Consider the following 16,756-nt stretch of genomic DNA (forward strand, 5'->3'; position numbering starts at 1 on the left):
TACATTTGACAGGTAGATTCAGATCACAGCTCAATAGAAATGCAGGTAACAGAAGGAATTTTCCAGACAGTCTTTCAATATATCTCTATCACTGAAGGCAACATAAACTGCACTTGAAAAGCTGTAATTTGGCCACATCTATAAGTACATCAGTGCTCTTTCCACAGCCTCACTAAGTGCTTGGGGCTGGGGTTTGCCACATTTCCAGTGGTTTTGCTTTCAACATTTTTGGTTTTAAGTGACTCCTTGGTTACGATTTCAGTCATCCACCTACTGCGTATTCCATCCTATTTGTGACCATTCTCCTGACACCTGAATCAGCGTACGGTGTTCAATAGCACACTGGCAATGCTCATTCAGTACAGTGCCTTTGCCATTCCCACAACTATCAGAAACTTACTAAGCATACATACGACGCTTAACATTTTTGGTTTTTTCTCTATGCGATTTCTTTGAATTTCTACAGTTGAATTTCACACCCAGTATGAAAACAACATTAATTTTACACCAGGCTTCTTTGCAAACCAGCAAATAACAAAACTAGTAGAATTGCTAGGTAGGATGTTCCTCAAGCAGAACAAGAAAGCTGGGGCTGACAGATGACAAGTGAATCATCTAAAGCAGTATTTTCCTGTTGAAAGCTATAGTGGTAAGCAAATAAAAGCTAGCCTACAGCTTTTGGAAAATAAGGAGGGAAAGCAACTAATCTTGCTTAGACAGTTACAGTCCCTTTCTTGATTGACTTTGTCATAGTTCCTCTTGGCTGGGCATGAGAGAGACTTCCAAGAGGTTTTATTTTTAGACCGATGTGACAACTCACCTTCTTGAGATTGCCATTTCCACAGAGGGATCTTACTTGACAGTGTTAAACTAGATACTTATCCTCGAAGACGCTATGTGCTCATCATTTGTTCATGCAGGAAATGGGCCACAAGGGACTACGTGTAGTTAGTTACCTATTTCTGCCTTTAGACAACTTAAGTTCATCACTTCAATTAGTCCAACAGCATGTTCTCTCACTGCCCATCTCCTCCAGTCATTTCAATTTCTTCAGGCTGGCAAGTGAAAAACAATAGAAAAGATGAGATCACATGCAGACACTACCGAGCGCCCAAATGGAAAGCAATTCAGGTTGGCCTCTGGGGGCACCTTCACTTCAGTTTGGCTCCAGAGAACACCTTTGAACAGCGTTCACTGACCATCCCCGCTTACTGTGCTTTTATTCACGTTGCAGCGTGCTCTTTCAGATACGCCGCCGTTGGCAGCTGCGCTTCAAGGGTACATCTAACGACCTCCAACTGCTAACGAAACGCGCAGCGGTCACATCAGCTCCTCCGCACCAACTCTCCTGCTAAAAAAGGCGCTCCTATTAGGCTGCAGTACCTGTTAATGTAGACATAAGCTCAGACAGTTAACTCCAGGAGAGAATTAAAGCATGGAAACTAATTGGAGGGAGACACCAGCCAGCTTAGCGATAGATCTTTGGTTTCCGTTGCATCCCTGTTCCGCTGGCTACCTGAGCTGGACTCTGAGGATCCCTTCCATAGGCTCCAGTTCTTCCCTGGATGTGGGCCGAGACCTGCACCTACCGCAGGGTTCAGGATCCATCAAGTGACGGCCTCTAGGAGCCAGCAACCATTTAATACACAGAGAAAGCGTGCTACGTGGCAGTACTGCTACAAAGAAGTAGCAGTACTTCCTTCAAAAACTACTTACCTTCAAAAACTAGAAGTTAAATCCTAGAAAATTTGAGGAATTACTCTCCTTGTTTATACGCCTCAAGTTTAATGGTAGAAAAATGTAGGAAAATTGGAAGTTTTTTACTCCACTAGGTGGTGTAATTTGTCTTTCTGTCAAATGTGGAATTACAAATATTCCTCCTAATCCTTCATTCAAGATGGGGCCACAAAGTACCATGTGAAAAGTGAAACAGGAATCTGGTCTACAGGAGTCAGAAAATTCTATCAGGTCATGCCTCTTTGGTGTTTCCTATGAGTCATTAAAAAAGCTTCTGTTGGGAAAGTATAACTTACCTTTAGAACATTCCCAGATCCATGGAGGAACAAAGTAGGAATCTGAAACAAAAATATCATTGTCACCTCCTATTTCCCCTTACACGCAGGCGCCATCCAAGCTGTTCATGTGATTTAACTCGGTTTTTACAGTGTAACATCCCTAGAAGCTCTCTCCTTGGTTTATATCTGAGTTACAAGATGATGCAGTCAAACATACTCCTGGATCTTTCTTGGTTAGTTATGTTTGCATTTGCATGAGTATAGTTACATACAGGGGAAGCAGAGAATGCTAGACTGCATAACAGCGTATATATCTTGGAAGATATACCCTGGCTAAATGCAATGCTGGTGGATATATCCCTCTGGCTGAAACAAAAACAACCTCCTTGGCCGATGCCATCCAACTCTTGGCTTCAGTTGAAGTCCAGATTTTAAAAAGTATATCTGGATCATAACTTGCTATTTAGACATTTGTAGTCATTTATTTGTTCATGCTCACTGAGTAACATCTACTGACACAAATCCAAAAAAAAAAAAAAAGAAATAAGATGCCCAACAACCCACCAGCAGCAGACCACTCTTCCTAGAGTTCTGTAGCTACTAATCTGCCACATGATTCAGCAATAAACAAGTCCTTAATGGAGGAATACAACTAGGTATTTTTTTTAGTGTTTCCAGGGTGTCTTGTAGGTATTAAGCTTAAACAGAAGTCGCAGAACTCACAGAAACAAACCAGTATGAGAAAAGAGACAGTTGGTTAAAGCACAAGACCAAACTGAACAAAACCCATCTGGGAAATGGGAGCAAGCTCAGCTATCCTATCAACTCCAATTGCCCTTATGCTATCCGCCCACAACTTTGCTTGCTTGCCCTTGGAGAACAGATACTGGTAACATAGGCATCTTTCAACAAACCAGCCCATAAGAAATGCAACCAAGAAACACATCCAACACAGAGGGAATCATCAGCTTTCAGTGCTGAAACTTTCTGGTACCTCCTCAGTGTCACAGTCTGTACAGAACCCACGTTAATTCAGGTTGTTTACATATCCAGATACATTCGAGATCAGCCAGAGCAGATAGCTCTGAAGAGTTTACATGCCCACCATACCCTCTCCAAGAACAGAATTTAAAATACAGGCCTGCCTACTCTGCATTATTAATGGCATTTCTAAACATTAGTGCCACTGGAGGATTTGTTTCTGAATGCAAATTTAACTAACCAAGCATTTCCTCTGTGGATGACTGATGCATGACAATCTGAGGTATCTGCGTCTACAGTTGTGAATACTAGACTTAGAAAATTTGTCCGGAAATATTCTGCTAAATATTTCAAGCTTGGGTGGAAACAAAACCAGAAAGTTCCTCAACAGCTACAGTAAAGGCTTTAATCTCATTAAAATTAACAGCAATTGGATTTGTCTCATAAGCACTTCTACAGCTCCAGTTGCACCAGAATAATATTATCTAGAGAAGGGTCTGTATGGTATTATATTGACCAAAGGTTCCAGAAGTGTAGCTCTTGATGTGACAGAAGAAAGGGTAAAGGTCCTTCTTGGTTACACACACAAGATAAACAGCCTTCTTAATATTAGCATTTTGTGAACACATTAAACCACAACAAGAGGAAGTGGTCTGCACAATTGTAAATTCATACAAGTGATAATCTTCACATTAAGTATGAGACTGCACTATGAAAAAAGAAAGCTGAGAAACACCATGACAAGTGCATATTTACCTGTGCTGCACCGAGAACGTATATACTATATCTAATTAGTGATGCTGATCAGTTTAAACCTGACTTATGGTCTGCTGCAAAATCTCATACCAGGAGGCTGCCTGACAGCAGTACCACTGTACATAGCTCTATTATAAGAAAAAAGCACTTTGTGCTGTGCAAACACACACATTCTGAAAAAAAATGCCTTAAGTATTTACAGGATGGAGGTTTGTGTGCCATTAAGTCATGTTCCTGCTGTCGTTAGAATATGCCCCTAAACAGAGGTGGGTTTAAGGGGTTAAGAAGGAAAAGAAAACTTGGCACAGGGAGATACCAAATACTGGCATCACATCAACAATGTAACTGCACTCCAGTCTCAGCAAATGCGAGTTTTGTGGATTTCGGTTTGCAAATTATGACAGCAGATGGTTGAAACCTGCCCCCATACAAATCCAATGCCTGAAATGGCATTGCCTATGTTTACACACCCTGAGAAAAAAAGACTTGGATTTCCAAAGAACTGAGTGAGTAACTTCTATTCCCACATACTGGGACACTTGTTACAGAGGGTACAGGACACTTGAAACAACAGCCAAGTATCTGGCTACAATTACATAGCCAATAAACTTTTATTTAGACGTGGAAGGAAGACATGTTTACAATAAGAAAGATCTAGGGAGATTTATTGCTTCCCTGAAGTTCAGATAAATCCCACAGGCTCCCTGTCAGCCTACCAGTGCTTGAGCAAAAGGATGAACAGGTTCTTTAAATCACAGGCTAAAGTCAAGAGCAGCATAAATTGGACGGAGACTTCACCTCCACACTGCTTCCCGATTGATACAATCTGTGTATGAGGAGTAATCCAAATATTGGATTGCACATATTTGGCAGGTCTTGCACCCCTCTTCACAGACAATGGTTTTGTCATAACTCACAATGAAGTTACTGTAATACCGCTCAAACAGTGTGCTGTGTGGCATAGACAACTGCTTGGCCATTTCATACAGGCTTTCTGGCTTCAAGTCTTCAATGCCGTAAGCTTTAGTCAGGATGTATTCTAATTTCCAGTTCGATTCATTTTTCTTGTTGGCGTCTCTGAGATCCAAGTAAAACTGCCAAAGATCCTACAGTTAAAAAAAAAAAAAGAAAGAAAAAATAGGCACGGCTGTATTACTTTCTTCCCTGCTTCATTAAGCCTCTAGAGTGATACATTGATTAGGAAGCTGTCGCTCCTCATTATTCACAACTGAACAGAAGGTCACGTCCCACCCCAAGAGCTGGGCTTACACCCAAACTGGTACTTGTGGTGCAGTAATGGTGGGGGGATGGGGAGGAGAAGAAAAAGGAGTCACAAAAGGCAGCAGTGGCAGTGTTAGAGGTCTTTCCTGTCCAAACTGTAAAATAAACTCCACTATGCTCATGTCTGCTTTAGGGGAGTGGGGCAAAAGGGTGAGAACTGGAAGTTTCTTTTCTGCAGGCACTGCTTGAAGGGCAGAATGGACAGAAAAGAATGGCCCAGGGAGAATTGAAGGGAAAAGGAGAGATGGAGATGCAGGAGTGAAATCTGCCACAAGAAAGTAGCAGCCTGTATTAGCATATGTCTCCAGACGGAAACCGCAGTCCCAGTCAAGCTGCAGGATGTACTGTCACTGAACTCAGCGAGGTCAAGATTTTACCCTGAATTACAGAGAGAATACCCGAGCCATTCAGAGCCAAAATAATTATACAGGATTCATTTTATCTCCAAAAATCACATGAGATAGAAGTATTCTACTTTTTTCCTTCTAAATTCATTTATAATTTCCTATAAAAAGTATAAACTCTGTATAGCAAGATGCATGATTACAAAAGACATGACACGGTTAAAAGAGCTTTTCTTCATCTGCTCTTCCACACCCTTTAGAAGCTTTTCATGGACTGCATCACTAAGCTCAGGCCAAAACCAGCAAACAACATTTGTATGTAAACAAGCCTGGGATTTAGGTGAACCTTTTTCACTGTTGCAGAGGTTCCTGCAAATAGTTTTAGGATTCCACCCAGAAAATGTCTGACTGTCTTTGATTCTACATCATAAAAACATTCCATGGAGAACAGGGAGTACCGGGGAGTCCTGCACGTACCGAAACACTGACCAAGTTCTCTTTCAGATTTCCTTTCCTTTGCCCAGGAAGAAAAATAAGAGTAAGCACCAATGTCCCACCAATAGCCATAATACTACAAAGGCTGACATCTCACTGTAATTTTTAATGACGCTATTTAAAGTCTTAAAAAATGCTTTAAAATCTTTACTTACCAGCAAGCTATAATCAAGAAGATCATATTGATACAGTCTGACGCCAGGGTTATTGGACTCCATTTGCCATACACTCTTCACTGGGGTTACAGCAGGTGCCACAAACAAGGAATTTACTGGCTTTTCTGCAGGAAGAGGAAAGGTGAGGAAACAGTTTCCGTCAACACAGCAAGAACCAGAGTGACTGGCTTAGGTACATTAGCACTTTTTTCTCCCTGGATTAGCTGTATCACTGTGAACTCCTTCTATACTTCCACTGGATAGACCAAAATCTGTGTAAAATACCACAGTACACACTCCAGTGTGTTACCAGTTAAGTTTGTTGATACTAGAGGCTTCCCACCAATTCAACTAGCTGTGCAAAATTGTCTTGCCTCTATGTAAATTTGCATATTTCTACTGAAGAAATATTCAAAACTTTTAGTTGCTGTCTTCATGCTATATTTTGCACGTTGCTTTATGTATTTATGATGTTATTAGAAACGCCAGGGTATGACCACCTGAGCCTGACTTCACTCATCTAGACTAGCCTAGCACCTGGTACGTGAACACCAATCTTTACAGCAACTGAAACATGAGGATGTACACGGGTTTTAATTAGACAGAATATGCAGGTAAGTATATTGAGAGGTTCTCTGTGGAACAAAAAAAGAAGCCCTAACTATTCCTTTCTCTGACAACATCACCGCAGTGAAATCACAAGGTCAGTCTCCACATATGAGCAGAAGCTTTGAAAGCTTGGACATCAGTAGATTCTTCTGGAGAGGATAAAACTAAGCTCTGTATCTCAGTACACTCATGTTGGCTACAATATTACATTTATCTTGAATTCTCTGGAATTTTGTCAAGATGAAAACAGCATGAATAGAAGACAGCCCAAAACTGTACGATAAACACAAACTGTATTTAGCTACATGCAATTTCACTGTTTAAATTTTGTCAAAAGATGCAAAATTATTAAAACAATTTGGAAGCAGTTACTTGCGCATGCAAACTGTAACAACAAGGCACCGAGATCAGTCTGTCCTCAGTGAAATCTGCAGTAGAGGTGACGATTTCATGCACAAATGGGACAAGGTACAAAAATATGTAGGTATAAGACTGCCCTGAATACCATTTTAAAAAATATAAAAAGCCAGTTCTTTCACTAAGGCTGGATTCCTTTTTACTGGAGAATAATTTCATGATAATGCCATGTAAAAAGGTAAATGATTTAGAATAACTGTTACCCCAGTCAGCATTTTGGGCATTGCTTTTATGAGTTCATATAAAACACAGATGAAGAGTCAATTAATATTTGGGTATTTTACATAAACCAAAGCAATGGTCCTCTCACTGTTCTATGGTACAGACACAAATACATAACCAGTTACTTGTTAGAGATCTTCTGTTAGAGATGTTAAGAGTTCTCTATACGGCCATGCCCATGCTTAAAACTAAGGGATTTCAGAGCAATAAACAAAATTTTCAAACATGGGTGCTTTTCTTGAAGGGAAATTAGCTGATCTAAGAGATGCAACAGGCACAGACTTTCCCCTGCCTCCTGCTTACCCTTATCTTAATTAACTTTGAAGCAGCAGGGAACTCAGCAGAGAGGCACAGTAATGATGCAGGAAACACAAGAACACAGAGCATGTCTAGTTGGCCTGAGAACATTCCCTTTGACACATTACACAATAGCAACTGGCTAGTATAATTTGCCCGTGTCACTGACAGAGCAGAGGGGAAAGACTAGAAATCCTTGTCTAGGCATAACCATTCATTAAAAAAAAAAAAAAACAAAACCAGGAAGCTTGGGGAGTCTCTTCTGACTTCAACAAAAAAAGACAGTCTGCCTTGCAAGGTTCTCTCTGGAAAAAAAATTGGGAGTACGTACTCTTGTAGATAAATAGCAGTATTTCCCAATTTCCTTCTTCAATTATTTATAACAAAGGCTGCAAGAAAGTATTAATTTGCTTTTAATCAAGAAGAGAAAGATGAAGGATTCAACAAGCATCATTACCTTCTTCATCCAGGAGGACCATGATACTATCTCTATGTGTATGTCCAAAAAACTGCCCCGCAATAACACTACTGTATTTGCGAAAAATCTTTACCAGTCTCTCATTGTAATACTCCCTGATAGCTGTAGTATTCCTTGCATATGGCAAATATCCTATTGGTACATGTCCTATTATATATACCTAAGGAATTAGATACAGAAAGCACAATTAGCACCTTAATTTGAAACTTAGACTCTTAGCTGTAACTTAGACATGGTTACCATGATTTCGTAATAATGCCATCTCAGAAATGGCATTCTGCAAGCTATAAATCCCAACAGTTTTGTTATACAAAATACAAATAGTAAGAATGTTTAAATTCATAATCAGAAAAAATAAATAATTTTTTTTTTAGTGAATTCAGTATATTCTTGGGAAAAAAGTTCCAATAAATCTATGTGTGATTTTAGGCCAAATGAAAATTTGATCAATTATTTCAAATTAAAAAATAAGTTACTAGGACAAGACTTATGATATGGCATCTCAAGAGGATAGCAAGAAAAACTTATGTTAGAATATTACAGAGGCTGCACAGTCAGAAACATGGAAGAGCTGGTTAAAACCTCTCTGTCTGAGGTCAAGACTTGGTTCCAACTGCACACACCAACCAATATGCTGCAGGGTTTTATGAGGAAGGGAAATCTCTCCTTTCTCCTGACTGTAATATAATATTTTTTAAATTACAACACCATAGAAAAATGTAAACATGTTTCAAATTAAACACTTCTTCTGGTCAGAGGATGATCCAATCCCCGCACCAATCAATCAAACACGAGCCAACAATTTATAACCTCACTTCAAAACCTGAGTATTGTAAGACAATTTATTATAACACTCAAATCATAGCAATTGCTGCAGCTTGGATAAGTTTTGTGGTTGACAAACTCCTTTTTAGTTTCTATTTTTGATACTTGTAATTACATTAAAATGTAAATGAAATACACTAGCTTTCGTCTCAGGCCAAGGGTGCACATTTTAAAATTACAGGCTATGAGTAAAGAGAGTCAGAAACAAAAGTGAAAGTATTAAGTATTCTCATCCTGGCTTCTAGAGTATTTTACATAGTAAGAAAGAAAAGGTATTTTACTGTATAATTTGAGAAACTGCATTCAACTATTTTATTAATTGTTGTAGTATAATGTGCATATTTAAGGAAGAATTATTTAAAAAAATGAAATTTTTATCTTGCAGTATTTTTGGTACTGTTAATATTCTCCTAGAATCATGTTTATCTTTTCATTGTCTCTATTTCTTTCTTCTTTTCTGTTCTTTTCAAAGTTCGAACAAATAATGCTGATGGGTTCTGTTCACAGCCCCTACCTTTTCCTCCTTTTGTGAAGAGGCTTCTAGTATTCCCTCCAGCCAGGCAAACTGGTTGGCTGGGTCAGTGATATTTACAGTTACACTGTTGGGGCTGTAATATAAATTTGTGTTCAGACTGATTATCCTCAGCGGTTGAGAGCTGGATTCAAACAGCTGTGTGTAGAAGCCACCTGTGAAAATAAGAGCAACGTCATCTGCAAAATGAAAGGCTTCAAAGTGCAACTTTAGAATGGAAGTACAGCACTGACAAAATACCCAGCCTTACTCTTTCTAATAAAATAGAATACGGCATGTTTATTCAAGCCATGCATCACCTTATCACAAGAGAATATCCTAAGAATCTGGCTTTAGCTACATTTTAGCAGGAGAAGCTGACACTAAATTTTTTATGAATTCTTGCCTGTAATTGCCTTTGTGTTTATTTGACAGTTTTCAGATGCAATTACCCAACTGACACAGAAGAAGTTCTTCCACACTGAGAGGTGCAGTAATTGTTAAAAAGTCCACATTTCTTGAAATTCTGCAAACATATAGGTTCCTCCAGGAAGAACTGCAATTAACAGTATAATCACCAAGACTATGTGCTATTATAACTTGAACAAATATATGCCTATTCAATATGCTCTGAAATACACATAGTATCAAAACAGAAACAACATTTCATCAAGTTTTTTACAACCAAATTTAAATCTTCTCATGCATCGTACACCTTTATCTAAAAAGTATTATAAGGTCTTGAAGGCAATAAGATATTTCACATGCATTGGTACGAAGCCAATAATACTGTGCATGTTACAAGAAGCACTAATTATTGCACCAGAGAAGAATAAATGTACCCTGAAAATAAGCATTGCTATTCAAAAAGACAAGTAACTTCTTCCAGGAGAAGCATTACAGATAATCCATTGTGCTGATTCATCCTATGAGACTTCACTAAACAAACAGGACAAATCTATAGAAACATCAGTTCTCTAAGCCCTAGCTTTACAATGCATTACTGGCACATTTTACCTTTTCTGAAGGTACTGATTGCTTCATCAGTTAGCCAAGGTTTCCAGAAATCCGCTACAGCATTGTAAACTTCACTGGTAGTTACAGGAAGCTGATCCTGTGAGAGAGCAGAACCTGCCTAAGTCTTAGCATTCAGAGACACAGACAAAAAAGTCACTAAATTATCCCACCTGCCCTCCCACATAACACCTAAGTGTATCCAGTCATCACGAGGAGGAACTCAAGAAAGGAAAAACCAAAAACTTCTGAACATTCAGTATTGCTGATCAGGAGCAAATGCCTGAACTTAGAACGGACTGCATGGCCTTGTTAATGCATTGATAAACTAATGCCAGAAATATTTCAAGCCTTAGGAGCACAGCAGAGTGGAAAACCATACATTCTGCAAAACTAATAAATACATAAACTGAATATTCAAAGTCTAAAAATAAAGTCTCTTAGAGGAAAAGCTTGAACATAAGCTTCTTTTGTAGCAGGTGAATTTTTCAAGCAACTGGGGGTTCACAGCAGCTCCCCAAAACTCCACTACGGTCCTCAGAAGCATTCAGGTGAAACTCACAAGTATTTCCATGATAACCTGTAGTTCTAAACGCCTTTAAAATGTAAAAGAAAAGTTCTGCCAATGTTTTCTCCCACCAGCTCTAATTAGGACTGTAGTACCTTTTGGTCTGCGCCAAGCACTGTCCAAGCGCCACAGCCTGATAAGAGCCGTGCTCTCACCTAACCCTGAAAGGAAGGTCCCAGCCTGTCCTTGCCTTTCCTAAAATACCTGCTTGGATTCTTGGTGCTAGAAGAAGAAAGCAGAGGTCCAAAAATAGGAACAGTATTACAGTGCATGTTTTCTTAAACATAAAATTTGACCTTTCTAAGACCTTTGAAACTAAACCTATGTTATTAGAGGCTTAGGCACTAAGTCTCCATCTAGGAGTAGTGCAATCAGAAGTCTGTTCAGACATTTGTTGCTTGCAGTGCACAGATACCAGTTATTAAGAAAGCTTTGAGCCACACCAGGTCAGCCAGAGCTAACAGTCACTAACAGACATAGTAAAACCTGATCTCAGATAAGAGGCCATGTTATGGACTGAAGGTGGTTTGGACCCAGGCAAGTCAGTGCTCTGTGAACTTGTGGATTAGACAGCGGTTCAGGAATTTGTTTTAAGCAGGGGCAAGGATGTGAAACAAGTAAGGCTACGCAGAAAGACTGAGGTCACGATATACGATCTGAGAGGTACCCCAATGCTTGATTAACCTGAGTAGTATTTTTAATAGGCTCTGCAAGAAAAATCACCCAAGACCGTTAAATTGTTAAGACGGACAGGTCAGAACACAATTTAGAGCAATAAAATTCTTCAGTGCATGGTGAGCGCACAGCTTTCACTCTTGCTCTGGAACAGCCTACAGTGTGTGGCATGCTCCACATCACTTCCAGTCTATGGGACATTTGCCAAGCATGTCCAGATGAAAAACAGAAATGTCATCAACAGAAAAAAAAAAATAAAAATCCAACAACCTGAAATGACCCCATAGTGGGGAATTTCTGATCCCATGGTCTTTTTCAAACAGTAACAGAAAGGTATGTCAGTTCTGCGCAGTAGCAAAGCTTGCCATTTCAAAGCAAGTATCACAGAAACACTCCTGTATAGTTTTGTGCAGAGAGAACTACAACAGTTATTCCAATCAGCAGCCTGCTTCAAAATACTATTTGCTGCCTGTCTGCCCCTCCTGACCATCTTTTTTCTATCTTCAGATTTAATTTCACAAACAAAACTCCTATTTGTTGGAAAAGTCACTACATTCTTTGTCTACACGGTTACTGTATACAGTTTTTTTCTTCTATATCAAAAGAGACTGCTGAATGACAACTCTTCTCTGTTAAGGTTTTTTAAAAAATGAAACAAAATGAAAACAAAACACTGAGTGAGAATTCAGTTAAGGTGTTACTTATCAAAACACTCCACCAGTGGTTTCTGGTGACAAGCTGGTGACTACCAGAGTAAGAACAGAAGAGGCTGAAGTCCCAGCTTGGTTTGTGCACTTGCATTCCCAAGATACGTTTAGCTCTTATTTTGCCTCTCACATTTCCCTTGCCCCTCTCTAAGCACCTCTGTTACTCCCTGATTTGGGAATCACTAACTCCAGCGATGATACGGACTATAATACAATCACCTACTACACCAAGATATACCCTGATAGGCCTAATGAATAACACAGAAACCTGGAACAAAAGTCTTTGGGGGTGTGAAGGGGTGTTACTGAATTCCCATTAGGTGTTTCAAACAAAATATTTTAGCTGATGGGCTCATCCCTTCCGATCCCCTCAGATCCAATGACAGAATTTGCTTCTCAGTCCTGTGTACTGCCAGATCAACCCGCAATACGCTTTAAAGGACACATGAAGCAACTGTTTACTTTTGAGCTATGCCAAGAACAATATTCACAGAACACTGACAGTAAAAAAGCACCGTCCTCAGCTGCAATGGCCCACACATCCCGTAAATCATCAATGCAAATATTTCTAAGTGTCCAATAAGGAAAGAAAGAAAAGACTATTTTTAATAATAGTGGCAAAACTATGGGAACTTTACAAAAATTCTGCCATTAGTCTGATTAAAAAAATCCAGTGATGTCAGCAGACAGATTTCCAGTAGGCCTTTTGGTAGGCCTTGAATCTTACCACGGGCTTACAGATCCACTAATGATGTCATTTCTATCAGATTAAGTTATGTACACACATGCATGACTTACACAGCAAGAAAAAAGTAAGTGTGTATTAACTATGATGAGAGCTGGTGGTTCTAAGCCATGAGGAACGATTAGCAGTAAATTTGCACAACCTCAGGCAACGTACAGATTTTACCTGGAATCAAAGTTTGCTTGGGTAACTTAACACAGAGAGAGATGTACTTTCTGTTCTCCATTGGAACATTTATAATTTTAAATGCTAATTGGAGAATTGTAGAATACTGTTTCCAGGATAATAGTTACAAAAATGTAACTCTGCTTTTTTTACACCTGCTTTCTGAGGGGTTAGGAACACACTCAGTACAATACATAAACAGATTTCTAACTTGCTTTACCTGTGGCCAGTAGTCATGATTGCCCAAGGCCGGGAAAACCTGAAGATCCGGAAAGAAATTACGAATTGTAGAACTCATATTGCCAATGATGCTAATGACCAACTTTGTGGAGAGTTCTTTTACAGGAACATGAGGAGGACTATCTCTGAAAAAGGAAAAGGCTTTATTAACAAAGGTTTATTAGCAACATAAGGAAAGGCAAAAAATTCTGCAAACACATCTACAGTCTAGTATGTAATACTACTGTAGACTCTTTAATTAAAATCAAAGAATTGCCTGAAAGGCTCTCTGCAAAGGCTTTTTTTTAAAAAAAGCAAACAAGTAGGCTAATGTTTATCCTATGATTCACACTTCTTACAACTAAGATTTCTTAGAAATTAAATTAATTCTACTCCATCAATTTGAGCTACTGTGCAATTTGAGTTATATATCCTCCGTCATCTGCACAACCTTATAAGTTTGCTTTTCCCCTTTTAACAACATCCTGTTGAAAATGAAGTACAGTAAGTGAAATAAATTAATCACTTGTCTTTACATATTCATATTTCCTAACAGCCTTCCCCCAGCAAAATTAAGTGACATAACATATATAATCTTTCCAGTAAAAAATACCCCATCATTGATAAACAAACTAGTTCTCACAAACACTCAAAGATACTAATCTCTCTGATAAATTATCCATTAACGTATACCATAAAAAATTATGTGATGGTAGAATGGAGAATTTTGCTATGGCAGAAGGGTAAATTAATGTTATCTTTCATGAATACCTAGAAAGTAACAGGGCATGGTACTATCAAGCTACTCATATGCCTCTCTTTCACACTTCTTTCTCCATTCCCACTGCTAAGGCACACAAAGGCTCATAGATAACACCTGTGTGAGAGACAGAATATTATTATGCCCATTTTCTAATAAGGAAGATCAGCACAGAAGAGGTAAACGTTTTAGTCAACAGGGGACTGCACGCATCCAAAATACTGCAATCAGGGACTGTGAAACCACACTTTGTTTAGAAGCACATGCAGCTATGAGTGATAGTAATGAGGAGAGAGACAACGTCTACGACGCTGTTATCCTCCCCCTGCTAGCCCCTGATCTAGAACTCAGGCACCGAAGCTGAATGGTCACTTTATAGCACTTTAAAAAAAAACAACATAAGCTATAGTATTGCTTGATTCTAGTTACGTCTTACAGAGCCAGATAAAATACAGTTAAAGTGTATCTTCTAAAAAGGGGTGCACTTTAGATTTAATGACCTTAAGACCTACAAAATCCAGTACCTCCCATAATAATTCATTCTAGTCAGTTATTCCTCTGACCTTTCTTTTTGCTTTTTCCACTTCCCAGCGTTGCCGCACCATTTCTATTAACTTGTACTAATACAGTCATGTGGTAAATGACCCAATGAACAGTCCAACAATATCCAGAAATTATTACAGAGACCAAAATCTGTTCCTAAGGCCTTACATTCTCCATCTTGCACTTAGCCATCTGGACAACTAAAGTGACTATTTGGAAGTAGCATTTGTGAGATACTAAACTCAGATCTGTTGGTGCAAATATAAACTTGTGAATTACTGCACTATATGATGATCCAGCTGTTAAAAGCTTTAACTGCAGAGTGACTTGAACACTTACCCCGTCCAAATCATGAATGAAACCTGCTGGTTTGAATCTTTCATGAATGCAAATGCTGACAAAATAAGTTGATATGGAGAATCACACAAAAAGTCTCCAAAAGGGCCTGGGTTGGAGGCATTGGCTCCTTTGGAAGAAGAACAAACTTTGGTGCGATCAGGGGTAATGTGGTAAGTCGGATCTAAATGTAGGTCAGATACATGCCAGAACTGCCCTGTTTTCAGAAAACAGATTAAAAAAAATGCATTATTTGCATTTGAACTGGATATACATGGGTAACGCCAAGTTTGCTCCAGTTTGTCTACTGCTATTCCTCTTTCAAGCTTTGGAAAGAAGAATAAATTTAACAAATTGGTGACTAGCCCGCCTGATAAGTGTGGGTGAGTTCTGTATTCCTGACAAAAGTCCTTCACGTAGTCTGCTTAGAAAAACTGAACACAGAAGCAGAGGCATAGGTTTCAGCTGTTCAGCAGAAAAAAAACGAAGCTTGGTAGGGATGGGAAAATCAGTTCCCTTTCATTAATAGCAATCTGGAAACTGGAGAGGAGAGGAGGCGATAGAAGGACTTCTCCACTCCACCTGAAAAGAGAGGGAGTTGCATTTTAATTATTTTCCCAGACCTTCCCTGGCTGGAAGCTACTGTAAAAGATCACAGTCCAGAAAGAAAGGCAAGAAACAGCATGCGTGCAAAAATTTCAAAGCTCTTCTTCTCCCCAGCAGCCGCAGTAGCAAAGAAACCGGGCTTCCCACCAGAGAGAGGTGTGTCACCAACTCACTACTTTCCAGGCTGACACATTCTCAGCCACTGCTATTTAGCGCTGCACAGATAAAGGAGCTGAGAAGCATAGGAATACGGTGAACAAGATGAATTAAGCTTGTATTAGACTACCAGCTTCAAGTTTCATGTAAAATAAGAGTAATTTCTTTCTGTCGGTTTCGAAGCCCTCGGGAAAGGCACACGTGTATCTGGGGTAGCGGTTGTGAAAGCGGGACAGATATAAATTGATTTTTCCCAAGGTCACACGCTCCCTCCGTGGCAGAGCAGGCACCACGCGCCCGGACGCCGTGGAGTTTTATTTCAGGAAGCAAAGAGCAGCAGCGATCTCCAAAACCTGCAAAACCGTGACTCCTACCAACAGGAGACAGAGAAACTCCGGCAGGCCGCTGCGCCTTCGGTCCGAGGCGCGTCCCAGTCGCAGGGAACGAAAATCCTGCGGAAACCATTTCGGAGCGCTCACCTGCCTGCGTTACCATACCTGGGGCAGCATGCGTGTGTTTGCTGATAGCACAGGAACCAAGTTTAATGTTTTCGGTCCGTGCCCCAGGACACCGCGCCGAAGGCAGGGCAGGGCTCGCCTCACCGGCCGCCCTCCGCAGCGCCCCGGCCAACTCGATCTAAACCCCATTTAAGACCACCCCCAGACCTGAACAGCCACGCGTTTCCTTATCTAGAAGGTCACACGAAGCCGAAGCCAGCTGGGACGGGGAACACCGCCGCAGCAGCCTACGGGAAGGGGAGGGAACGGAGGAGCAAGAGGGGAGCGACCGGCCCGGGCCTCCCCCCCCCCCGCCGGCAGCACGGAGGGGCGGCCGGTCCGTCCCCGTCCCCTCAGCGTCTGACCGCCTCCCGCGGGC

General features: G+C 40.2%; 1 protein-coding gene across 3 annotated transcripts; it reads right to left on the minus strand.

Moving 5' to 3' along the window:
• Positions 1-1,340: 1,340 nt before the first annotated feature.
• SMPDL3A (sphingomyelin phosphodiesterase, acid-like 3A) lies at positions 1,341-15,537 on the minus strand. 3 transcript variants are annotated; one of them, XM_010585838.1, is made up of 10 exons: positions 15,122-15,177; positions 14,251-14,356; positions 13,481-13,625; positions 10,404-10,500; positions 9,390-9,562; positions 8,030-8,210; positions 6,028-6,152; positions 4,551-4,858; positions 2,034-2,075; positions 1,341-1,351 (listed from the first exon to the last, which is right to left on the minus strand). In XM_010585838.1, the coding sequence occupies exons 3-9, from the start codon at positions 13,556-13,558 to the stop codon at positions 2,036-2,038; spliced, it is 1,002 nt and encodes a 333-aa protein (XP_010584140.1). In that variant the 5' UTR covers positions 13,559-13,625; positions 14,251-14,356; positions 15,122-15,177; the 3' UTR covers positions 1,341-1,351; positions 2,034-2,035. The 3 variants fall into 3 exon arrangements, 2 of the variants coding, with proteins under 2 accessions (XP_010584140.1, XP_010584141.1); XM_010585839.1 differs by lacking the exon at positions 14,251-14,356 and having other exon boundaries at positions 15,122-15,537; XR_775523.1 differs by lacking the exons at positions 1,341-1,351; positions 14,251-14,356 and having other exon boundaries at positions 4,469-4,858; positions 15,122-15,266.
• Between the last annotated feature and the right edge of the window lie 1,219 nt (positions 15,538-16,756).

This window comes from Haliaeetus leucocephalus, unplaced genomic scaffold, assembly GCF_000737465.1.
Source record: "Haliaeetus leucocephalus isolate CR32 unplaced genomic scaffold, Haliaeetus_leucocephalus-4.0 Scaffold130, whole genome shotgun sequence".
NCBI lineage: Eukaryota > Metazoa > Chordata > Aves > Accipitriformes > Accipitridae > Haliaeetus > Haliaeetus leucocephalus.

Bases quoted from the DNA above. Each gene is read 5' to 3' on its own strand.
- SMPDL3A (XM_010585839.1), bottom strand. From the start codon at position 15,165: ATGAAAGATTCAAACCAGCAGGTTTCATTCATGATTTGGACGGG. The intron at 13,626-15,121 runs GTAAGTGTTCAA...TTCCTTTTTCAG, and splicing joins TCATTCATGATTTGGACGGG to AGATAGTCCTCCTCATGTTC. The intron at 10,501-13,480 runs GTAAAGCAAGTT...GCTCTCTCACAG, and splicing joins ATCATGACTACTGGCCACAG to GATCAGCTTCCTGTAACTAC.